This window comes from Emys orbicularis, chromosome 1 (genome assembly GCF_028017835.1).
Source record: "Emys orbicularis isolate rEmyOrb1 chromosome 1, rEmyOrb1.hap1, whole genome shotgun sequence".
NCBI classification, from domain to species: Eukaryota; Metazoa; Chordata; order Testudines; family Emydidae; genus Emys; species Emys orbicularis.
In genome coordinates, this window is record NC_088683.1 from 178,569,422 (window position 1) to 178,595,730 (window position 26,309).

Below are 26,309 nucleotides of genomic sequence, written 5' to 3' on the forward strand. Positions count from 1 at the left end.
ATTAATAGGGAAAGGATCATAGACTGCACCACCCTCCAATCTTTCACTAGATTGTAGATTACAGGGAAATGTTACCATATGCAGTAAAAGCTGTTTTATCCGGCATGTTAGGAGAATGGGAGAGTGCCAGTAAGTGAAAAATGCCGGTTAACTAAGAGGGAGGGAGTTTGGGTGCGGGAGGGGGTGTGGGAGGGAATTTGAGTGCAGGAGGGGGCTTGGGGCAGCGGGTTGAGGTGTGGGAAAGGGCTCAGGGTGCCGGATCCGTGGGGCGCTCACCTCAGGCAGCTCCCCACAAGCGGCAACCTGTCCCAGATGCTCCTAGGCGGAGGCACGGCAGGTGGCTCTGTGTGCTGCCCCTACCCGGCCCCAAGTGCTGGCTCTGCAGCTCCCATTGGCCAGGAACTGCGGCCAACAGGAACCGCGGGGGCAGCGCCTGCGGGCGGAGACAGCGTGCAGAGCCACCTAGCCACTCCTCCACCTAGGACCAGCAGGGACAGGTTGCCACTTGCGGGGAGCGGCCCGAGGTGAGCACCCCCCCGGATCCAGCACCTGGAATCCCTCCCGCCTCCCAACCCCACACTCTCTCCCGCACTTTGAACTTCTCACGGTGTTCCTCCGCCTAGGAGCAGCAGGGACACGTCACCGCTTCTGGGGAGCCACGCGAAGCCAGGTAGGGAGCCTGCCGGCCCCACACCAACTGGACTATAAACCGGACTTTCTATGAAGATTAGAAATGCTGGTATATAGAGCTGTCCGGTTGGTATAGGGACGGATAACACAGCTTTTACTGTAAATGTATGTATATGGTGTGTTGGGTCCTTCAATACACACACACACACACACACACACACACACACACCTTCCTCACACCACATTACCAACAATACATTTGCCAATATATTAACAATGGGGCTTGGGGGTGGAAGGGAATGGGATAATCCATTTTTGTTTCGATTGTTTACCCAAAACAGTTTCAACAGATTTACAAAAAAGTACATTCAGGGCCTGAAGCATTAACATCAGTGGTGGGCAACCTGCAGCCTGCACACGGCCCGTCAGGGTAATCCACAGGTGGGCCACAAGACAGTTTGTTTACGTTGGCACAGCCGCCCGCAGCTCCCAGTGGCCGCGGTTCGCTGTTCCCGGCCACTGGGAGCTGCAGGAAGCGGCTGCCAGCACATCCCTGTGGCCCACTCCAGTTCCTGCAGCTCCCATTGGCCGGGAATGGCAAACCGCAGCCACTGGGAGCTGAGGGCGGCATGCCAATGTAAACAAACTGTCTCACAGTCCGCGAGTCAATTACCACCACTGATTAACACGATATTACTATACAGACAACAAGTCAAAGTGTGTGGTTTTTTTGTTTTGTTTTGTTTTAGAATAAGAGTTCTGTCTGGTAGAATATCAGAGTGGTGGAATGGATGATCAGCTGGTCCTTAGAAGATTACTGAAACTTTCACCTCTAATTCAGTCTATATCACTATGGACTAATAATCTTTGCCACCTATTGGCAGTCTGGCCATAACCTGTATGAAATGAGTTTGTGGTCTCATTCCAGTTTCCTGTTGAACCACAGAAGAGACCTGTATGTACATGAGCAAATGCATGTTAATCGCAGATATGTCCTTTTGATTAAGATCAGTTTTACCAGAGACCAAAAGGTGACTACAGCATTAAAAAAAGTAGCATCTTGATTAGCAATAATTTATATTTTTGGCACAAGACCAAGCAGGTGTGTCAATGACTTAAAGGAGTTGAATACAATTTATTTTTAAATAACATTTTGGGTACAATTCAAATATGTCCTGGTCCACTATAGTACTGAACTGCAGTTAAGGTCTGCACTTCTTTGGAGCAGCTTACAGTAAGTTTGCAGTAAGGACTGAGCAACTAGAAACAGAAGCCAGCTAGCAAGATTACATAGGATTGGTATCTCACTGAAATATTGACCGTTACTATAAAATTATCAAACTTTTTTATTTAAATTAGAAACTGTTAGAAAAAACCCAAGGGCTTGTACTTTCCATTTTAAAAAAAGACATGTACAAAAGTTATATTGGACAGGAACCTCCTAACACTTCACAAATAAAATTCACCCCTTCCTACCCCCTTATATCCCCATTCAACAGCCACAGGAAAAGGTTGGAAAAAAATAGTAGGTCTAGCAGTATCTCCTGAAGTTCAACAAATTAATTTCTCTAATTTTGCCACCAAATTGCTCCCATTCCCTCTTCAAACTGGGGCACTGTTTTTTTTAATCTAGGCCTTTATAAGCATCAAGTCACCTGGGTAATCAAGTTCTATCACCATATCCATGCACTAGGCTGATTACAGTTGTCAAGGTATGACACAAGGGGAGACAGACAAAAATATTGAGGTCAAACACCACCTTAAATTTTTCTGGAAAACCAACTGAAAACCAGAGCAGATCAAGCTATAGAAATAGAAATATAATGCTTCTTCACAAAAATAAAGCATTATACCTTTTACATTGGTTCTTTGGTTTAAAAAGTCACAGGTGTTTAGGTAAAATTTCACTCCAGTGGCCTTACTGTACCCAATTTAAAGGAATACTATATTACTATTACTATTCCAGTAGAACCTAGAGGCCCTAAAAGAGATTGTATAGTACCTAGCACAATGGAGCTCCAAACAGAGAAGAACTGGCCCTTCTCCAAAGAGCTTTTTTGGGGGGGGGGGATAGGGGGACTACAAAACTTAACACAATAATCGTTGCTTTCCTCCCACCCTAAAATTTCAACAGTTATTTTGGAGTAAAACCCTGGTGTTGGAAACTTAAAACAGCAGCAGTATTTGGGTAAAATATGAGAGCTAGAAAGTAAAACTCACCAATCTAATGACAGGTTTCAGAGTAGCAGCCGTTTTAGTCTGTATCCGCAAAAAGAATAAGGTGCCACACGTACTCCTGGAGACTAACAAATTTATTTATGCTCAAATAAATTTGTTAGTCTCTAAGGTGTCACATGTACTCCTGTTCTTTTCACCAATCTAATGTTATTGTCCAATATTAATAAAATACAAAGAACAAACACACAGCACCAACGGGTGAGAATTAAGTGGCATTTTTAAAAACTACCCTTTTTAATGATGCCGAGATGTTTTTAACACAAGTAAAGGAATATTGAATAAACCGGTGTTTTAAGATGATAGTTTCAAAAGTCATCTGTGCAGCACTGCAAGCTCAAGGAACCAGAAAGAGACACAATCTATTAAAACAATCACAGTAGCAGTGGTGTTCATATGCTTTTGTCAGTAACTCCTGAGCCACTTCACTGTGAGTTGCACCAGCTGACACAGACAGGGCTCTGACTGTTCCGAGTAAGCATGCAATGCATTTTGTCACTGGACTGAGACGCTTTATTACCCCCGGGTCCGTTTTCTGGACTGGAAAGAAAAGGCAGAGCCAGGCAGCCGAGGACTGGCAGAGAGGCGTTACGTTTTCACCCACTGGTGGTTCGTACCATAGGTGCTGGGACTAGGGGTGCTGGGGATGCTGCCGCACCCCCTGGCTGGAAGTGGTTCCCATCAGATAACAGGGTTGACAGTTGGGTTCAATGGCTCTCAGCACCCCCACTATACAAACTCTTCCAGCGCCCCTGTTTCCTAACCCCGCAAAATCCTTTAGACCCGGGTCACCCACCCAGGCGCAGGGGGGGAAACTTTTCACGCGGTGACTGACATTTCGGGGCAGTGGTTTCTCATCAGCCCGCAGAGAGGCCAGAGCAAGGCCGCGGCCCGCGGGGAGGGGGACTGACCAAAGCACAGTGACCGGGGCCGCGGGGGGAAGCCAGCAGAGCCACAACGTGCGCAACACACACACACCGCCCCACCCCGCAGCTGGAGGGGGAAGGGCTCAGCTGTCACTTTCGCCTCTGGCGCGCGTGCGGGACGAGGAACCCCCTCCCTCCGGCAGCTCCGAGCGGCCGGCAACGCCCGCTGCCCCTCCCCCCGCTCACCTAGGTAGTGTCTCCGCAGCAGACCGGGCTCCTCCAGCCCCAGGCTCCGCTTCCGCACGTCCCACAGCAGGTGAGGGCAGCACCCCCGGGACATGGCACCGCGGGGAGGAGCGGCTCAGACTCTCCGCCGGCGGCAGCCGCCCCCCACGCTCACCATGGAGACCCAGCCGCCCGCCCGCGCGGTACTCGCTCGCGCACGCACCCGCCTGCCGCTGAGCCGCCACCGAGGAACGAGCGACAGCGGCAGCTCCTCCGCTCCCCGCCCCCATCTCACCCCGCCCCTGACTCCGCCCCTGCCCCATTCACAGCGCTCGAGACTTACACCTATCGCGAGAACGTGACCATTTGGCTTTGTGGATTCAGGCGGTGAAGTCATACAGCGGCCATCTTGTATTTGGGCACAAAAAGCCGCCTGCACTTCCAATGTCTTTCATCTGCGTCTGCCATCTTGGCCGGGGCACCGAAGCGCGAAGGCAGCCATGTTTAGTTTGGGTAGCACGGCACCCAAAATGGAAAGGATGTTCCTGCCCTTATCAAATATGGCCGGAAAGTTCCTCTCCCTCCCTCCACGCAGGGAGGAGGAGGTCCTGTTAACTAATAGCGCTCGGCGAGCTGCTCGACCCCGCCCCCTCGCCTCCCAGCGGACCAATCAGCGTGAAGTAAAGCAGGGTCCTCCTCTCGCGAAGCGGCGTCAGGACGCGAAGGGCGGCGGGTCGCGGAAGGACACTGGAGCAGCAGCAGCCGCTGCTGTTATTGGGACCCCAGAGCAGCCCGGGGCCCTCTCTCCTCTCCCCGCCCCGCCGACATGGCCGCCGTCGCGGGGCTCCGCGCCTCCTACCACCGGCTGCTTGACCGGATCGAGCTCAAGCTGCCGCCGCGGCTGCGGCCCCTATACAACCACCCGGCAGGTACCGGCTGCGCCGCCCCCGGGCGGATGGGGGAGGGCTACGGCTGTGCCCCCTTCGGCTGGGCCGGGCGGGACCCCGCTCACCCTGCCCGAGGGGATGACGAGCGCTCGGGGCTCCCGGCTGGGCGCGCTCCGGCCTGTGCCCGGGGCTGGCTGCGGGGCGGCGGTCCCGGGTTTGAGGCGCTGGGAGCCCCCCAGCTCGCGGCACAGAGAGGGTGGGGCGGAGCCGGGGCTCGCTGTGACCTTGGCCCGGTCGCTCCATCTCTGCACCCCGCTTTCCTTGGCCTGTGGGAGGGTAGGGTGGTACCGCCCCGGCACCTGCTTCCTTCCTGACAGACCCGGTAGCCCTGCGAGACCCTGGGCCGGGAACAGTGACAGGTCGAGCGCCCCGGGGCCCCACACCTACCGGACCGGGTGTGCGGGGCGGGCAGAGGTTGGATTTCTAAAAAATCGTTTTTGAATGGTAAATTGAGGCAAACTTATGAGGATTTGCTCTTCTCTAGGACAAGGCAGCTCATAAAGGGCCTTCTGTTAAGGAGGGTTCGTTCAGCTGTGGGATGAGCTGTTGCGGGAGTTCAGACCCACCCGGAGCCTAGCTGCCTTCGGGGAGTGTTACAAGCTCTCTTTGGAAAAGCTCTCTGATCTTCACCAGAAAGACTTTCTTTAAACGTGTCTATATTCCAAACAGAGCTTCCTGTAACCAGAGAACGGTGAAAAGCAGAAGATCCTTAGTCTAGTAGGCACCTGGACATACAGACCTAGTGTACTGGGGAACTTGCTAAGAGTACAGGGATGGATGTAATAGATCACTATACAATAACCAAGGGATCCTATAGTATCTTATTGCTTTTCTGATCTTGAAATGCACTTTGCAGTCCCAATGATCAGTAATATTCGTTTCTGAAGGAACCCAGGTGGATTAAAAAAAAAATTTTTTTTTTGAGGCAGGGAACCTGTTGGACATAAGGATATCACTTACGGATATGCCACTACAGGATTGTTGCTGTGGTGTTTAGCATCAAATTGACAGACACTAGGTTTTTCTTTAATAGTTGGTCTACACTTCTATAGAGTACGTGGGGGGAAGTATTGGGGAAACAATGAGTGGTATTGTTGCTCTAACACAAATTAGCAAGTTTACTTTACTTATGGGAACATCCTCTGCAAGCTTTGAAATGAATTTCTTTCCCTTTAAAAAGAAAAATCCAAAATCGTGTGACTCTTCATTAACTGCAGTGGGGTTTCTAGCTAGTTACATGTAAACATATTAAGTGTGTTGATACTGCCATTTTACAAATAGTCTAATACTACAATAGAGATGATGCTGACACAGGTCTGAACTTGTTAACCATAATCTTCTTCGGATCAATCTGACTGAGAAAAGGGAAAAGAAACAGTAGGGGTCTCTTATCTTCAAGTATAATCCTTTAAAAACAAACTGCTGCTTGTCTTCATTTTCTTATCTGAAATGAGCCACTTCTGGCTCAACCTTTGGCTTCCCCTATGTGCAGGTTCAGAAGCTAATGCTCTGTAGTTGAAGTAGCTCTAAAATAAAAGAAGCCAATGACGTTTCTATTTAAATAAAAAACTACCTTCACCTGCTTTTTTTTCCTCAAGCAAATGTTGTGTTAGTGGCTAGAGGAGAGCAGGGGGCAACAAATGCTGTTCAATTATTTCGTTGTAGATTTTTGCCATTTATGCAGTACAAAGTAAAGCTTTTTTCCCAGCTGGCAAAACAAATAAGTGAATATGTTTTGTCTATTCATGAGTGATGTATACCACTGGAGCTATTTTATGAATCGTGTGGATCTCTGTAATATCTTGCATTTCCCTAGGAGTTTAGATTTGAGCTAGCAAGTGTCTTGTTTAGTGCCCTTTTAGGGAGGGAGGGGGGAAATTAGGAGAAAGGTCTTGAGACAGGAGAATCCAAGAAGATAAGTGTATGGATCATGTGTCTTCATGGACTTAAGAGGAGACATGCTTATCTACCGTTTATGTGACCAATTCTGCGCACATACCCGGGAGCAGGAGTCTCTAGGAGTGTTTGAGGGAAGAAGTTGGCCAGACATTCAAAATGACTACAGTTAACAAGCAGCAAAGAGTCCTGTGGCACCTTATAGACTAACAGACATATAGGAGCATGAGCTTTCGTGGGTGAATCCGAAGAAGTGGGTATTCACCCACGAAAGCTCATGCTCCAATACGTCTGTTAGTCTATAAGGTGCCACAGGACTCTTTGCTGCTTTTACAGATCCAGACTAACATGGCTACCCCTTAACAATTCTCTCTTTTTAACCAGCATGAAAGCATGCACTTCTATTTTCCTCAGTATCTTTTATTTGTTATCAAGGTAGATAACAGTTACAACTGAGTGACTACAGTACCATACAAGTGGTTCTTCCATTTTAGAATCTGCTATGTAAATAGATTTCACAAGATACCTGAGGAAATGTGAAGTCTTCCATGGACTGCTCTTTACACTGTTTTTCTTTAATGTAATACATGTTCTTGACTTTTCATCTATCCAGAATGTGTTCTTGGGTGCATCATGATTATGCAGTAAGGGAATTTAGCTTTCAGTCATTTGGTCATTTTTCTACAACAAAAGTTTTCTCTCAAAATAAAGATTGCACTGGTTTAACAAGAATTGGTTCAAATAGTTTAGATTAATTTAGATCAGTGCAAACCCTTGTCACCAAATTGAGCAACTGTGTCCAAAACCTTTTTGTTATACTAAGCTGACCAAAAATGAAGCCAATTTCAGTTAGATGGTCCACGGTGATGATACTTCCTGGCATGTACATACACTCTTCATTTAAACTGCATCATCAATATTAAAGATTGTAAGCTACATTATGCAGGTTTGTGAATTTGGCCTGTGAGTTGAACTTCGGCCGTTCCTGCTCCATGCCTTTTCTAAATGTTGAAGCTGGAATTCCAAGCTGGAATTCCAAACTGTTATAGTGATCCTGTTTCTAAAAGAAAGATGTCCTTGTCAAAAGAACACTTGTCACAACGTGTATAGGCAGCTTCAGTGAAGGGTCAGTGGGTATGGAAACTGAACTTCTTACTTTTGCCCCTTCTGTACCTGCTCTATGAATAGAGAGCTTTGTTTCCAGGGCTATTGAGCACATTTAACTAGAACAAAAGCCATCCAATGTGGAAATATACTTGTTTGTACTAAAAGGAAAGTGCTTAATGTACAGTCATCTGTCCTTGGTGAGGCCTAGTTTGATGGCCTGGTTTGATAAGTGACTTTTTACCTAGATTCTAAATCACTTGTGTCTGACTAAGAGAAATCCCTTTACTTTGACTTGTAGAAAACTTTGGCTGAAATGCTAAAAAAAATCTTGCATTTGGGTAATGCTTTTCAAACTAATTAAGGTTGCTAGAAGACAGTGAAAGCTTCTGACAAATGGGAGGTGCCAAGCCAACTCCCCCACTTCCGATTGGCTGCCACTTGGTGGAAAGCTAGTGTTAGCAGCAGAGAGATGTGACTTGGCTTGTGTTCTGTCATGTGTTCACTGTGTAAAGCATCTTAATCAGGGATGGATAGTCAGATTTCAGCAAGGGATTCATGAACGATGCAGAGAGTCCATCTCTTGGTGTGACTTATATATTACTTCATCAGTGTACTGTCTGTTCCTTGTTAGGAGCAGGAAGCATATATTCAAAATAAGGTGATCTTGTATTTTTATGACCCAAATTTATCCCTGATGTAATAATAGTTACACTAGGGACGAAGTGTAGACATGTGTAATACATTCCAAGCTTCATAAAGTGTCTTTAATCAATTTATTTTTATTATGATGATCAAAATGCATGTGGAGGCTATCAATTAATCAAAACGCAGCACTTTTGTCACATTCTTGAGTTACTTCTCTTCTGAGGAAGAGCTTACAAACAAACCGTTCTCTCCCTCCTCTTGAGTCTCTGAACCAACTCACTGTCAATTTAAAACCCCATTAATAATTTCAGGAGCGTTTTCTTGAGGGTTTTGTCAAGATTTTTTTTCAAGTATTAGTTTTAAAATTCCAATCAGATTCACATGCAACTTTTCCCCTCAAGTGCATGTGTGCTGGCTTATGGGATTTGTTACTGATCATTGCATTTGCTGCAGGGACACTGAAGTATTTTTAGGGGAAAATACATAGAAAATAATTAGATGTTTGCATAAATACATGCTTGGAAGCTTGTAGGCCCTATCACAAATACTAAACATAACTTGAACAGGCATTTTCCTGAATGTAGGAGTAAAACATCACCCACACCAGCATAAATGAACATGAAAATGTTTGTGGAAAAAACCCACCATAGTCGGGAAGAAATAGGTACTGGACTTTATTGCATGGAAGGATGCCACTGATGCTCAGGCAAGCATATGAGAAAGAAAGCATTTGAATTTGGGGGGCCCTTGATTAAGATTATGCTATGAGTGCTTAGCACTTGAGCCTACTAGTTGCTGTCACAGGTGGACGTAGGTCCATGGCCTGGCCCTCAGACTGGTCTTCTCTTTCTTAAGGCTTTAAATACTATGACCTTGACATGCAGTCAGTAAATAAACAGGCAGTGCATTTACTCAACCCTGTGCCACTCCAGGTTCCAAAATAAATACAGCCATATCCTCTGGAACAAGACATTATCCAGGCACACTCCCTGGGAAGATCCTAAGACATAGCTGGAAGAAGTAGGTCAGACTTTAGACCTGTCTACCATTAGTGTTGCAAATCTAAAAGGCCTAGAAGGTGGATGGGAGGGAAAAACTTAAACAGGAGTAAGGCTATGGATGAGTTTCCACACTGAGGGGGAAGTCCTAGCAGACATATTTAAACCTGATTTAGTAAAGAAACTTCCCAGGCAGTGTCGAAGGAGCCAGGTAAGGAAGCTTTCTATGCTATATAATCTATATAATAAGATTCAAGAATTGCCACTCTGTAGTCCAGGGGTGGGCAGCTTTTTGGCCCAAGGGCCACATCTTGGTATGCAAATTGTATGGTGGGCCATGAATGCTCACAAAATTGGGGTTGGCGTGCAGGAGGGGGTGAGGCTCTGGCTGGGGGTGCGGGCTCTGTGATGGGGCCAGAAATGAGGAGTTCAGGGTGCGGGAGGGGGCTCCGGGTTGGGGTGCATGGGAGGGGAAGGGGAAAGGCTTCAGCTGGAGGTGTGGGTACTGGGGTGAGGCTGGGGATGAGGGATTTGGGGTGTAGGAGGGTGCTCCAGGCTGGGACCAAGGGGTTCAGAGGGCGGGAGGGGGATCAGGGCTGGGGCAGGGGGTTGGGGTACAGGGGGGTGAAGGCTCTGGCTGGGGGTGTGGGCTCTGGGGTGGGGCCAGAAATGAGTTCAGGCTGAGGTAGGGGGTTGGGGTTCGGGAGGGGGTCAGGCGGTGCAGGCTCCGGGTGGCACTTACCTGAAGCAACGGCATGTCCCCCCTCCGGCTCCTATGCGTAGGTGTGGCCAGGCGGCTCTGTATGCTGCCCCATCCGCGGGCACTGCCCCTGCAGCTCCCATTAGCCGCAGTTCCCAGCCAATGGGAGCTGTGGGGGAGGCGCTTGGGGCGGGGGCAGTGCGCGCAGCCCCCTGGTTGCCCCTAAGCATAGGAGCCGGAGGGGGGGGGACATGCTGCTGCTTCCAGGACCCTTTGCATATGCTCACAGAGTGGCCTTGGACCCCACTCCCCAGCTGGAGCACAGGAGCAGGGCAAGCCCCAGACCCCGCTCCCCAACAGGAGCTCGAGGGCTGGTTTAAACCAGCTGGAGGGCTGGATGTGGCCCTTGGGCCATAGTTTGCCCACCCCTTCTGTAGTCTATCATGTCTGAGTCAGTGTGATGTGATGGAAACCGCTACAATCATGGTTGAAAGCTCTTTATTTAGAGTATCACCAGGTTCAATCATCACTGGGCCCAGGGAGAACCAGATGGAATGTTGGAGTCTGAAGGTTCTGTGGCAGCTGGAATATGACCGTTAATCAGAGAAGGTGGAAGCAACAGCTATTTGGGGTAACAAAGATGACTGTGCTTCCAGCCAGGGGGCAGCAACATGCCCAAACTTTGGGGAACATGTACAACAGCATCACTGCTCACTACATCACGTTCCATGGAAACAAGAGCCCCCATTTGGGGGGCGGGGGGGGTTACGCATGTGACTTCGAATTGCACCTGTACAACAGCATGGACTTTCAGCTACTTGTAATGACCTGCTATATCTGCCTTCAGTCTATTTACTGTATTCAGGAGGCTCTCCCTTCTAAAGAGAACTTAGTATAATATGCTGGTACTTCACACTTAGTACAGTCATGAATGCTTTTAATCTTTGATTGTTGAGTAGAATGTCAGTGTCAAACTTTATAATTTAGCAATTTATAACCTATGTAGAAGTGCAAGCTACCAGTGATTATTGTAAAACTAGATCTGTGAATCTAACAGCATATTACAAAGGCAGAGTTACTGCTTGAAGTGTTAGGCTGTTCTAGCAAACTTCAGGAGTTGCAAAGCCTTTATACAGTATAAGAATAACTCCATTTTAGTTTCATGTTTACCAAGCAATTGTCTCCTAATGAGGCTTCATTTACTAGTGCCAGCATAATACACTGCTGCTATTCTGTATAAGGCATTTTCCCCACAATGTAGGCTGACTTAAAAATCTAATTTAGGGCTCAAATCTTGAATGCAGTGGAGTACAGAATATTGTTTAAATCCTGCTGAGTATTCATTTACTTACAATACTTACTCTTGGTTTGAGTATGGGTGCATGACACTCCAAGAACTGCTGTTTAAGCCATCGATACCCACTGACACCCCTGCCCCTGTTGTGTTATACCCTACTGACTCACATCTGTGCTTGCCTGCTAGTACATTTCTTAAATAGGCATTTTTATTAGAGTATGAGGATATGCAGTGTTCATCATATCCGGTACCTAGGGACATGCTAATGATGCATTTGCAGCTGACGTTCCCTTGCTGACCCAAATGCTGGGTCAGGTCACAGAATTGTTGTTTCTTTTTTATAAATGAGTGAGAACAGCGCGAGCCTTCTAGGAGAGGAGGGGATAATGAACCTGGCATCCCCTAGAGGATTCTTGCCTATTCTTTAAAATGAATGGTACTGACCTGCATTAACCGTAAATACTCTCATAATGTAACATAGCAACTGTGAAAATAAAAAACTGCAGCACCATTGATGCAAGTCAGCACAATCAGATTCTCTTAGATTGAGAAGTACCTGCTTACTGCATGGAACAATGTGACATTATGACAGTATTTTTATCAAATATTACATGCTAAATCTGTCTGAATTAGAGAATCTCAGTCTAAGCTTTCTGGAATCTTTCCCTTGTTCCTTTTTCAGCATACAGCTAGTCTCTAATTCTGCAAATCTATTCTAGGAAATTGATAGATAAAAGGAGTGTTTGATGGCACTATGCTGTAAGAAGTCTTTTGCAGCATAATAAAATATTAGTGAACTTATCTGAGATCAGTCTTGGTATCCTAAATGTACCCAGTACTATACAATGTGTAAAATGTAACACATTCTTGTCCGGAAGAACTTGTAGTCCAAAAACACAAGGGTGGATTCAGACAAAACAAACTGAATGGGCTGTGGGCTTTAATCTGTTAACAAAACTGCAATATGGTCCTGGTTTAACTTGGTACTTGGGAACCAATCCATGTGTTTCACTCAATTTGCATTACATTCTACATGTTTGCTTAGGAGTCCTGAGAACTTTCTACTTTAATATAAGGGTACAATCTTGCTAACCTGTCCCAAAAACTGAGACCATTGTAGATGGTTTTAATTTCACTTGTCAACAAATGAACAGTTTGAGTATTTAATGCCAATTTTGTGGGAGCTCGAAGTGTTTAGATTGACTCAAAAGCAGTTAGCTCTGCTGAAAGTGATGCTGGCACACTAACCAAGATCTTTCCATAAGAAGATAACTGCTATTTTAAAAATATTGAATGTTCTATAGCTCCACATGCACCATAAATATGCCCAGCCAGGTAGAATTGTTTTCACTTCCAAAACAAAGCAGAATAATGCATGTCTTTTGCACCCCAGTGTCTCCCACAGTTGTGGACATCTAGGCTGTTCCCCTCCACTCTGCCGCTTACAGAGGCAGATCAGTGTTTTGACACCACGTGATCTGGTTACGCTTCCTCATGCACCAGATTCTATTGCTCCCTGGTATGAGGTAGTTGGTGATCAATTGCTCCAGCCCCCATTCTGTGTGGGTGGAGGGGGTGGGGCGCGGTGTTCTTCCTTCCCTATTCAGTTTGGGCAATAGGGAGCAGTTTCTTCGTTTCAGCTTACACCTGCCTGGATTGGTTAATGCGCTAATAGTTTAGTCCACCCTGCACCTCCACTGCAGTGCCTCCCTGCTGGCTCCTCTGCCCCTATACAGGTATGGCAGAGCAGCCAAGAAAGCACCATGTCAAAGTCAAGTAGTACTCTGTGTGAAGCAACCTTCCAAGACTCAGCAGATGGTAAGTTGTGCCCAGACTGCGCCTGACCGACCGACCCAAACTCCATTAGGTTCTGGGGCTACAAGTTGGACAGGCAGATGGGGTCCCCTTCCCACCAAAGTAGCCACAACTCCAACGTGAGACAAATGGAGCAGAACCCCAGTAGAGATCAAGGTAAAGCTCCAAAAGTGAGGAGGACCCCAGCCAGTCAACGTGGAGGGGTAAGTCCCAAAGGATGCCTGGAGAACAAAGAGAGGAAATTTGTGGGGCCATAAGTCTTCCCTAGTCTTACAAGGGGGCCTGAGTGCTCTGGAGAAAGAACCAGAGCTTCTAATCAGCTTTCCTCCCTCCCAATTTACTCAGGGGGGCGGTTCTGACAAGTCCCTTCCACTCCCCAAGGAAAATGAGACCCAGCGGGGTTTCAGAGATGGCACATGCTTCTAAACTTAAGCACATCTAACAGATGCATATCTCCATATCCATATCCACATCAGATCATGCCATTGTAGACTTCTGAGGTTTGACTGCAGCACAAAACATCAGTACTGAACATTCCCATTTAACCCATCGTCAACCCCTGGGGTTTTTACAAAGATAATAGTAGTTGCAGGGAACCTACCTGAATGACATCTTGAATAACACTCCATTGCAGTCAGCGGAGCACCAAGCCATGTCTCAGATGTTGAATCTCCTGCAGGTGCATGGCTTCATCAGTGTCCAAAAAAGCTTCTTGATTCCATCCACCAGACTCATCTGGGCACAGAAATAAACACTTGAGAGGTTCCAGAAAATCCAGGATTCTGTCATCTTGCTCCAGAGCTGCAGAAAGCCTACTAGAGCACTATGTCTTAAACTGTTGGGCCTCCAATGTCATGGATAGGGATTGCTCCATGGCCACAGTCACGTAGCGGATGCCTTCAAGCCTTTATTCTAAAGGGGTGGGACAACTCCCTGGACTGCATGAAAGATCAAATATGGGTTCTAACGCAGATGATCAACTCCCTACAGTCGTGATCAGCCCACAATACTGTCCGCAAAGGTATGCCCATCTGCCTTCTAGATCCTCTAGTTCAGTTGCTCTCAACCTTTCCAGACTACTGTATCCCTTTCAGGAGTCCCCCAAGTTTCACCTCACTTAGAAACTACTTGCTTACACTTCTGTATTTTTATGTCTGATTTTTGTAACAACAACTATTACTAAAAAATTGTTTACTTTCTCATTTTACCATATAATTATAAAATTGGAATATAAAAATTGTACTTATATTTCAGTGTACAGTATATAGAGCAGTATAAACAAGTCACGGTCTATGAAATTTTAGTTTATACTGATTTCACTGGTGCATTTTATGTAGCCTGTTGTAAAACTAGGCAAATACCTAGATGAGTTGATGTACCTCCTGGAAGACCTCTGCATACCCCAGGGGTACACGTAGCCCTGGTTGAGAACCACTACTCTAGTTCTCGCACCTGACACCAGCCTGGAGGGCTGGGAAGCACACTTGAACCCAAACAGCTCAGAGCATAAACCTTCTAGAGCTGAGTATGGGCAAGCTGACTCTGAGTTCCAGTCTGCCCTAGAGGAGAAAAGTGTCCCAAGTTCAGTCAGACAACATAACTATGGGTGTATATTTTAAGCAACCAAGGCAAAACAAAGTCAGGTGCTACATGTGGAAGCAATGGAAATAATGAGGCGCAGGGAACAATTTCTCTTAACTTCAGAATGATCTCTCAAAAGGGGATCTGAACTGAAAGGTGAACTGGCTCAGCAGGGTCAACAGCTCCTAGTGGTCTCTGAATCAGGAGGTTTTTGATCTCCTCATTCAAATGTTCAGCCTCCTTTCAGTGGACCTGTTTACGAATTATATGAATGCAAAGACGCTGAAATACTTCACCAGGGAGACAGACTCTGGATCCATGGGGACAAATGTCTTATCACACAATTGGCCAAAGAGCCTAGTGCTGGGGTTCTCAAACTTGGGGTTGTGACCACTCAGGGGGTCATGAGGTTATTACTTGGGGGTCATGAGTACAGTAACTCCTCACTTAACATTGTAGTTATGTTCCTGAAAAATGTGACTTAAGTGAAATGATGTTAAGCGAATCCAATTTCTCCATAAGAATTAATGTAAATGAGGGGGTTAGGTTCCAGGGAAACTTTTTTCACCAGGCAAAAGACTTATTTATTTATTTATATATATACACACACACACTATAAGTTTTAAACAAACAATTTTAATACTGGTACACAGTGATGATGATTGTGAAGCTTGGTTGAGGTGGAGGAGTCAGAGGATGGGATATTTCCCTTACTGCTAAATGATGAACTAGCAATTGGCTGAGCCCTCAAGGGTTAACGCTCTCACTCTACAAGGCAGCAGGAATGGAGGGAGGGGGTATGTGTGTGAGAGAGAGAGAGATGCATATTTCCCCTTTAAGTACACTGCCTTGTTAATTAGATCAGCTTGCTTAGACCACAGCTGCTGCAAGCTCCCTCCATCCTGAGCCCTGGTGTGTCCCCCCCTGCTCTATGGAAGATGGGGTAAGCAGGGTGCAGGAGTAGGGGGGAGGGGGACACCCTAACATTAGCCCCCCTCTTCCTTCCCTCCCCCCACACAGCAAGCAGGAGTCTTGGGGAGCAGCTCCAAGGCAGAGGGCAGGAGCAGTACAGGGCAGGAGCAGCACATGGCAGTGGGGGGAGGGACAGCTGAACTGCAGGCAGCTGCTGCACAGGGAGCTTAGGGGAGCGGGGAGCTGATGGGGTGGCTGCCGGTCCACCCTGGTTCCAAGCCCCCACCAGCTAGCTGCAACGGGCTGCTCTTCCTGCAAGCAGTAGACAAAGCAGGCGGCTGCCAAACGACGTTGGAAGGGAGCATTGCACAAATTTAAACGAGCGTGTTCCCTAATTGATCAGCAACGAAACAACGTTAACCGGTATGCCTAAGTGAGGAGTTACTGTACATGCTTACTCCTCTGTCTGGTCCAGATTCAATTACTGGTGTCAAGAGCACAAGACAAATCCAGGAATCCCAACCATTTTGGATTTTCTCCAAGAAGGCATAGATAGCCCAGTACCATTACATGCCAGATCAGTAGCATGCTATTCACAGGATCCTTTTGCTTCCTGGCAGATAGCCCCCAGGTAGCCAGATTCCTTCAAGCAGTCCAGTTAGCCAGCCCAGCGGTCAGCCCATTCTTTCCCAAATGGGACCTACTACTGGTGTTGAGGGCCTTGACCAGCCCATCTCTTTGACATCAGTGTCAGCATTTTACTTATCCATTAAGATTTTGTTTCTTAATAGCTGCCACGTCTGCCAGGCAAGTTTCAAAGCTGGCAGAGTTATCTCTTCAGGTTCCTTAAAGCATGCTCCATGAGGCCAAGGTAGTGCTCAGGACTCCAGAAAATCCATTCTTCCTGAGGTAAATTCCTCCTTCCATACTTCGCAAGTGTTTTGTGCTTCCTTTCCTCTATCCAAAATCTCAGTATCCAGCTGAAAAGATGTAGCACACCTTAGATGTCAGTGTGTTGAAAATCTGTCTCCAGCTTACAAAATCCACAGAAAGATTGGGCTATCTGTGTCCTCCTTCCATCCAAAATGCCAGAGACTTAGACGTTCCAAGTCCTCTATTGCTGGGTGGAAGCCTATAAAGCATTTTAAGTTCCTATTCTAGAAGGGATTAAGGTGCACGCCACAAGATCCCTAGCAACTTCAAGGGCAGAATGAGCAAGTGAGACCGCTTTGGAAATTTGCAAAGGTCTATAAGGCAACACCTTCATGAATCACTTAGGTGGACTTTGTCTTCTAAAGAGGTCTCATTGGAAGGAAGGTGCTGCAGGTGGTAGCCCAGAAATAAGGTAGCCTTTTGAGTGAGCTTTCAAAAAGGAGGGTGGATATTCCCTTCTTTCCTACCAAATTTTATCCATAACCCTCCCTACAGCTGTTCACTGCTCACTACATCCCAGATGTCCAGAATTGTGGGAGATGCTGGACGGCAGAATGAAAAACTTCTTACCATTAGTTTTCTTTTTGCTGGCAGCATCTTCCACAATTCTATCTGCCCTAGATGGCTCGTGAGCCTGAAGTCAGATATTCAGCCGTCTTTATTGGTCTAATGTATGTAGTTATTTTGTTAATTCTGAAAAATCTTATGCAAGTTCAAGTTTTACAGCTTTGCAATAAATCATCGGACAGTAAGTGGGAGCAGAGGGGACATGGCCAGAGCACATGGCATCAAAATGCTGATCCACCTCCTTGAGCTGCAGAGTTGAGGGGAGCCACCCAAATATCCAGTATTGTGGGGGGTGCTGCTGGAACAAAGGAAATTATCAGCAAGAGATCTCTGTTCTACAAGCAGTATGGGCCTGGGAGCACAGTGCAAGAATGTAAAAACAGTTGTTGTATTTTAAACCGTTATTGTTGCTAACTATTTTATAGGGCTTGAATTGCTTCAAAGATGTGTGGCAATTGATTTTAGAACCTTAAGTTAGAGTGGTGATATGCTCCTGTACTCTTATTTTCACAGGGAATAGTTGCTGCCAACAGTGACAGTTAAAACATTTAGGACAATTTTTAATTGTGAGGTGCTAAAAATAAGGCACCCCGATTTTTTTCATAGGGTCTATAGTCAATGGAAAGTCAGCAGACTTGAAAAGGAAGCCACTGACTTGGGTGCCTAACTTCTGCGACTTGAAGTTGAAAGTTTTGACCCTTAGGTCTGATGTGTATTTGGGAGACAAAAATACATAGGCATTTCCTGTCCATCTGCTCTCAGAATGTTGCACTCAAAGTCAATCAGAACTTAAGCTTCTACGTGAATTAAACGCTCCTGAAAATTGTATCCACCATGTTCTGGATCAGTCATACCTAAGATCCTGACTGTTCGTCGTCACTCAAGGTTTTTTTGCATGCGGGTGAGGATGGTAGCCCTGCTGGGAAAATTCCAATATGGATAATTACTTTTGCATCCTGAATTCTACTTTTTAATTGTATACCGTGGTGCAGCAGATCTGTTGTCACACAAGAGATGGCGATACTACAGCTTTTGGTAGAGACACTAGTCTGATTTCCTGGGTGTGCTCTCATCAGTAAAGTATTTTTGAATTCATGTAGGAAAAAAAACATTATGCTATGCTAGATGTGTGGGACTAGTGTCATGAATTGCCATAAGAGCGGATCTACAAGTGATACAGCTTTCTATATTGCCACTAGCTGGGACTGCACTTTTTTGTTGTTGTTGTTGTTGTTAGCCACAGCTGCATTATTCACACTGCAGCTATTTGCTCACTTGCCATTCTAATAACCTAGAAAACAAAATGGCCTTGGATACTACTGCTAAGACCATAATGTTGAAGAGGGGTTGTGGGTCAGGCTAGAAAGGCATTAGCAGAGTAGAAAAGCTCTCACTGTATGTGCTGTGTTGTGCATGAGACAATACTACTCCCTCAACTGTGGGATTCATACAAATGCTTTAAAAAATACATTTTGGTACCATTACAGCTATGTCTGAGTGTGTAGTTTATTATGCCTTAACTCAAACTGTTGCTTTTTTTTTTTTTTTTTTTTTCCTCCCCAGGTCCCAAAACAGTGTTTTTCTGGGCACCTGTTATGAAATGGGTAAGTATAAGAAGTCACTTTGCTGATATTGTTAACGTTTCTGCAGGTCAGGGAATGATTTTCAGCCACCCAGGAAGAAAGTGACCAGTTCTTGGTGTGAATGGTCTTGGCCGTGCCATCAAAGAATTTGCTATTAAGGTCCTGATTATGTTTTTAAAATGTGGAGAGTGTCAGAATGACTATACCTTCACTCTAATGGTAGAGAACACACGTGACAACAGTTTGATTCTTGGAGGTCAGCAAGAGATACTTTCACTGAAGAGCCCTCTGCTGTGGAACAACTATTGCCAGGCCCAATGCAAAACTCCTCTTAAAGCAGTCCACCCCCAATGGAGTAGCATAACAATCCAGCAGTGTTATGTTGTTGTTTTTTCTTTCTTGGATGTCAGTTGCTAAAACTGACTTCTTGAGATTACAGCCTAATGTGGGGAGAACTGCAAGGTCACTTTGAACAGACATGCTACAACTGGTGCCTCAGCACGACAATTGTAGTGTATCTAGGACAGAGTTGAGTTTCTGAGGCTCCTAGTTTATTCATACCAGGATGTACTTATACTTCTGCATTCGCTTTGTTTAAACATATTATAGTGTACAATCTCTTTTAAAAAACACTGCCTAGGTAACAAGTGAAAGTTGATTACCATTCTGGTAAATGGGAACGCCTTGATTTTAGTGCAGTTCAACTTCCCTATAACAGTCCTTCTGTTATGAAATTTAGTGGTTTGAGTCTACATGTCAGGTTTACATTCAGGGCTGTTCACTCTTGGACCTCATCCATGTCAGCCTTTTAGTCTACTGTTGGCATTGGCTTTATGTCAAAAATGAACTAACTAGTATTTGTAGAAAGGTATCTTTTGAAAATATTTACCAGCTTTCAGGCATTTTATGTCCAACAGTCAGATTACTCTTCCTCGCCTCATCCTTTGCTTTAGCTTTGGGTTTTTGTTTTTCCAGTAGATCTTTCTCTGTTTTATGCATAGCAGCAGTTTAGCAGATGTAGCATTACCAGTAGGCCTGGGCACTATAATGCCATACCTGGCTTCCTGTGCCTCCACAACATTGCCCTCAAGCTGAAATTGGAATTGTATGTAGCCTTCTGATAATATAACTTCCATAAAATAGCTTTTTCCCTGTATGGCAGTGAGGAGCTTGCTATGTTAATCTATATTAACTAGATGTGTTGAAACTGTATATTTTCCTAGATAAGTCCTGCATGGCTCTCCTAACATATTAGGCAACATAACCCACATACATGATGCACTGAGAATACAACACAAGGCCTCTGGCTTCAAAAACATACAACATACAAGCCTCTATTACTCAAGCCAAAGGAGTCCTTACTGACAGTAATACTAAGGTTTCGTCATCCTTTAGTGGTTAGAAGCTTCCAGTTGGATACTAAACAAGACTGATACTGTCCAGCAGAGGGCAGTGATACCACATAGGTAAAATAGTAAGACATTAGCCAGTATGTTAATCTTCTTTTTAGATAGTTTTAATAATCAGCGGCCCATCAATGTTTGTTTCTCACTTTTCTTGAAGATGTGAGTTCTAACTATTCTTTAAATAATTATTTTTCCAGCATTTCATTTACCTTTAAATTAAATTTAAATTAATGGCGATATTCTATCTCCTAGAACTGGAAGGCACCTTGAAAGGTCATCGAGTCCAGCCCCCTGCCTTCACTAGCAGGACCAAGTACTGATTTTTGCCCCAGATCCCTAAGTGGCCCCCTCAAGGATTGAACTCACAACCCTGGGTTTAGCAGGCCAATGCTCAAACCACTGAGCTATCCCTCCTCCCTTTGTATAAAGCTTAAGGCATCTGATGCCACACATGCAAGTGACACAGTCCGCTTTTTCAAAAGTACATCTTCAAAAACTAGGTTTATATTTAGACTGATTCCCATGTATGACCCATGGAAACCAATTTCTATCTTTGTATTTGAAAAATGGATGCCACTACTAGGCTAAAACAATATGTTAAACAACACATGGTTGAGCCTTGTGATAGTTGGTGTATGTCTTAAACCCCTGGAGCTGGGGGGTTATGTGACTTAATAGCTTTCATCTTAAAATTTAAAGTTTCTAGCCCTCATTGTTCCAGAAAGAAGCTTAAACATGAAGCCTAAAGGCTCAAAAACCAGAAGGTGAATAAAAACCCTAACCTATTAGTTTTAAACAAATCTCATGATTTTTGGGGAGCTGACTCAGTGTTGCTGAATGCTTGGCAATACTGCAGGTAATCTAATTGATCAAACCCAGAATTTTGCAGAAACGTTGATGGTCATAGCTGAATCTAGCTACATACTTAGCATCAGTGAACTGGTGCAGTAACTGCCATTGTAAGTAAATTGTTGTATAGGACCAGAAGCAAACTATAGGGCCAGCATTTGTGGGACACTAAGAACTCTGCCATATGTCCTACATTAAATATTTAAACTTCGTGAGAGAAGGGCAAAAACGCTGCCATACTGTACTATTGCAATGCTCTAATAAAGATTGCAGCTCCATTTCCTGAACTGGGAACACAGGACTTGCAATGCCAGATCAGACCAAGCATCCGTCTTGTCCAGTATCATCAAAGTCCAGCACTGGACACAAGAAACTGCACAGTGAAGAACTATGGAATACCCGGCTCATAGGAGAGAAATATTATCCTATTCCTTGTCAGTTATTGGCTGGCTTATGCCCCAAAGTGTAAGTTTTCTCCCTGATATGCTAATTCTGTAAATGCTGATATTCTGTTTTATTAAATGTCTCATCCTCTTTCAATCCTACTAAGCATTTAGTCTTACTGATACTTGTGGTAGTGAGTTCCACAGGTTAGTGGTGGAAAAGGTAGACAAGTCACTGTCTTTTTGTATAACCAGAAGGTAATTAAGAGCACCCAATCATAGAAGATTAGGGTTGGAAGAGACCTCAGGAGGCCATCTAGTCCAATTGACCTTTATGCCATTCATTTTTCTACACCTTTGTGTCTCCTCTTTAAACACTCTCTTAATCTTTTTACTTTCTCTTCATGTGGAAGTCTTTCCATGCCTATAAACATTTGCATCGCTCATCTTTAGACTTTCTGTTTCTGCTATTGAAATAGTGAGACTAAAACTGAACACAATATTTGGAGCTAAACTGCATCATCAGCCAAAATTCTCCTTGATCAGGACATGAGACCAGGTTCTTTTCCAGGGTTGGTGCAGTAAACTTCAAATGTGGTAATGAATATTAGATTATTCCTTCCAATGTGCTCCACCTTTGTCCCTACTGAAGTTCAGCTGCCATCATGTTGCCTGACCATCTTTCTGTTTTAGCGCCCTCTGCAGGTCCTTATTGCCTTCTCTACATGTGCTATAATGGTAGGCTACTCAGGTGTCTAAAATTTTCGTATTTGAATGTAAATGTGTGGAAGATATGATCTGTCTAGATTTTTAAACTAAAATCAGTTTAAAGCTTGAGGTAAGTGTTAAAATGGCATTCTCCTGTAGGATCTCAAACCACTCCACCTAGCAAGCTCTCTTAACCTGCTTTCCTGTAAAATAGAGTAGGCGGGGTAGTTACTCTTTGTAAAGGATGGAACCTGGGCATCCCTGGATCTTCTGAGTTATAAAAACAAACACTCCCCCACCCATTCATTGCCTCCTGTTCCCTTGTTGCTCCCTCACAAAAGTAAAAACTGAGGAATGAACATGTTTGCCAACAATTGCTCTGATCTCTCTGCTTTATATGCTGTATTCCTTCCCCTCCCCCTCTGTCTTGTCCATGGAAATTGTAAGCACTTTGAGTTGGGAAATGAGCCTTGTATATGCTTTTGCATCACAAACTGCAGTGGGCTCTCTGGATACTTCTGCACTAAGAGTGGTGTTGGTGATAAGTGAAATAATTACTTTGCTGATTAAAGTTGGCTGTGTCTTTTCTTTACAGGGTTTGGTATGTGCTGGAATGGCTGATATGACCAGACCAGCAGAGAAACTCAGCACAGCACAGTCTGCAGTGTTAACGGCAACAGGTGAATGCATTCTGTTTCTACACCTCTGACCAGAATCCTCACCAGTTTGTAATCTTTTCTTCTTCTTAAAGAATCTTCTTCACAAGATTAATGCTCAATTATACATTAATCTTTCACAGATTCTATTATGTGCTAAATTTTTTAACTTCAGTCTTTTATCAAAAGATCCCTCTTTCTATGATAAGCCTAGATATTTTCTGATAACTTACCTACAGCCCTCTCTATAATATAAGTATTCTGTGGCCATGGAATTCACCACAAAATCCACCCCTTGCCAGGGAGTTGTTTCAGAATTTAAATTCTCACTTTTTAAACACTAGAAGGGCTTAGCTACATGGGAAGTTACACTAATAAAAAGTAGTGGGTGAATTTAAAGTGCTAGAGTTGTACCAGTATAGCTCTCCATGTGGACACTTATTCAAGTTTGAGTGGCCTTTTTGGGGCTTAGGTCATGGTGCTGTGGATGCAGTTTAAGCCAAGCCAAAAAGCAACTTGTATTTTAGAATAAGTGTCCACATGAAGATGTTAAACATCAGCAGTGAAGCTGGTGTAAGTATACTAATATAATTACACCAGTATAACTGGAAAAACCTTCTTTGTAGATAAGCCCTAATTCTTATACTTTCAAGTTTCTCCGTGTAAAATATGTGTGTAAGTCAGTGTATTGACTTCCTGAATCTGCATCCATCTGGAAACAGTAGCTTAGAAGTATGAATTACATTCATCCTAATGGGGTGACACTTAATTTCAGCATTATTAATTATTCCACTGCTGATCACTCCAGCACATCAGCTCTGTTAAAACCACATCCCAAACTGTTGCAAATGCCTTCTGATGGGCCAATGGGCCAAAAGCTCCACTTACTCGAGTCTTCCCCCACACACTCTTCTTGCCTCTTCATAACTTCTGATACAGTCGCGCATTGTCAAAAATGTCTCATGCTTTAAAACTGAAAAGTAGGGACTATGTAAAACAACACAGTCTCAAAACCGATAATGCTGGGATACCTGCACTGACTTCCACCTTTGACGACTTTTTTTTTTTTTTTTAATTTAATTGAAACTGCTGCAGATTTTCTAGTCTGCTACCCTAGAGTGCCTTCCAGTCTGGAACCTTGCTGCAGAATTAAGGTCCAGCTTGCTGAGGAGTATACAGGGGCTATCATGGCACTAATGACGTGTAATGTGTCCATATGTTTCTGTTAGGACATATTCCATATGCTATAACAGTTTGAATACCTTTTAGTGTCTGATCAACATTTCTTAAGTGATTTTTAATGTAATTAGATGTATGTTTGAGTATTTAGTGGTAATCTTTGCTTTTTATCCAACAGGCCTTATTTGGTCAAGATATTCTCTAGTTATTATTCCTAAAAACTGGGGTCTATTTACCGTGAATTTCTTTGTTGGCTGTGCCGGTGGTTCCCAGCTCTTTCGGATCTGGCGGTATGTACATACTACTGGGAGGCTCTTCACTATAAATACTCTTTATTTGGGTGGCTTCTGAATTTCTAGTATTTGTTAGCGCTCACTAAATAACAAACAGACCTAGGTAAATACAGTCAGACTTAAACAATTTGTGTAAAAAATCTTGCAGAACGATTAACTTTGCGCATCCCAGGGAACAATGTTGACAGTGTTTTTATGCCAAGCAAATGGAGTTAAGGTTGTAAATATCTAACATAACTAGAAGAATTATAGATAAGCAAACCTTTGAAAGGGATGCTGTAACTTAAATCATAACCCTATTCCCTAACATTGCAGAAGCAAATAGAATTTCTCTGGAGATGTCTGTGCAGAATTCTCATTCCTGGGTCTCGGCTACCAAGCATAAGACACGCTCTTCAAGCTACCGAGGGTGCACTTGCCCTTTAGGCAACTGTATTGCCATAGGCCTGAACCGCAACCCCTCCAATCCTCCTCCCACCAGCCATGCATTTCTCTGGACTTCCCACTAGTATCCCTTAAACCATCCCATCAGTTCCTTCATTTAGCATAGGCAGCAAAAAAGCCCCTGGGAAGAGCACTCTCCAGCTTCCATTCCAGCTCTATTTCATTGGGCGGGCAAACCACAATTCCAAATGGCTACTTGGAATAATAAGCTAAAATGAGTCCAGAAGTGGTCAGCCATTTTACTTTGGAATCTTGCAGTAATTGTCTTGCTCAGCTGGTTGGGAGCCTTCACTTGTAATGTAATGTAATGTAATCAAAAGTTTAACTCAAACTTCTACGTGTAAATCAAATTTGATCTGATCTTCAGGAGTGTTTCTGCCTACAGATAAGGCTTCTGTGCATTTTACCCTACTAAAGACTTCCTGCTACTGCTCAAATGTCTCCCAAAGAATAGTATGAAAAGGTTCTATTGTAGCTACTAGGGATGTGTTAACAGACTCATATGTTTGGTTTGCTGTATGCTGACTTTGCTTATGTTCTGTCTATAGGTACAATCAAGAACTAAAAGCCAAGGAAAAAGAGCAGCTGCAGCAAAAAGAACCTTAACGCTACTGGTCAGATCCAGCTGTGCACATAACTTCCAGTGGGACCTAGCTTGACCAGTTTTAATCTTCTCGCATTGAGAAGGATGTGCTAATTTTTCTAAATGTCTAGAGAACAAATGTATTTCTTCAGCTGTAGGTAACATGCAGTGTCTCTGTACGTTTAAATAAAATATAACCTTTTAAGTTATAGCTGGTGTAATCAATTTACAATATGTTAAGTCCATTTTGATCCACAAACATCTAAGCGTATTTGCTTTTCTAGAAAAAAATGAAATTCTTGGATGGCTCAGCTGATAAGGAGATTTGGACAGCTGATCAAGAGGTTCCACATCTGGCCTAGAGCCTAGTGAGTAATTAAATTATAGATGAGTGAGTCAATGGCTAAATAACCTTTGAGAATGGGGAAATGTCCACATCACAAATTATCACCACTCTGTACTAAATGACTTGTTAGCAGTCTCAGGAGCATGATCAGGAACAGATGAACCCTGGAGACTGAACTACCCTTGCTCTCTAAAAGGTGTCTCCTCAGATGAGGACTGACACACAAGGAAGGCAGCATATGGGGAAGTTTGCTTGCACCTATGCTGTACCTGGTCTCTCATAAGACTGACTCCAGGCCTGTGCAATCTCTTGTACATGGATATTCAGATTTCAAACTGACAGTAATTCCCTAAGGTTGTTGACTCAAATGCTAAGAATTTCCTTAAATCTGATAAATTATGTTCCACTCTGTACTATACAGCGAGCAGGGAAGCGTTCACTTCCCCAGTGAGTGAGACGACCTTGACATGCCAAGGCTGGACTCTCTTCACACAGTGGAACATGGCACATTGTGGCTAAAATGTT

General features: G+C 44.4%; 1 protein-coding gene across 2 annotated transcripts; it reads left to right on the top strand.

Annotated features, from left to right (window-relative positions):
- The first annotated feature begins 4,658 nt into the window (after positions 1-4,658).
- On the top strand, positions 4,659-25,645 carry MPC2 (mitochondrial pyruvate carrier 2). 2 transcript variants are annotated; one of them, XM_065417812.1, is made up of 5 exons: positions 4,659-4,885; positions 18,918-18,958; positions 22,879-22,963; positions 24,297-24,408; positions 25,404-25,645. In XM_065417812.1, the coding sequence occupies exons 1-5, from the start codon at positions 4,783-4,785 to the stop codon at positions 25,459-25,461; spliced, it is 399 nt and encodes a 132-aa protein (XP_065273884.1). In that variant the 5' UTR covers positions 4,659-4,782; the 3' UTR covers positions 25,462-25,645. The 2 variants fall into 2 exon arrangements, with proteins under 2 accessions (XP_065273884.1, XP_065273892.1); XM_065417820.1 differs by lacking the exons at positions 4,659-4,885; positions 18,918-18,958 and adding an exon at positions 21,495-21,657.
- The last annotated feature ends 664 nt before the right edge of the window (positions 25,646-26,309 follow it).

Bases quoted from the DNA above. Each gene is read 5' to 3' on its own strand.
- MPC2 (XM_065417812.1), top strand. From the start codon at position 4,783: ATGGCCGCCGTCGCGGGGCTCCGCGCCTCCTACCACCGGCTGCTTGAC. The intron at 18,959-22,878 runs GTAAGTATAAGA...TTTTCTTTACAG, and splicing joins GGGCACCTGTTATGAAATGG to GGTTTGGTATGTGCTGGAAT. The intron at 22,964-24,296 runs GTGAATGCATTC...TTTATCCAACAG, and splicing joins TGCAGTGTTAACGGCAACAG to GCCTTATTTGGTCAAGATAT.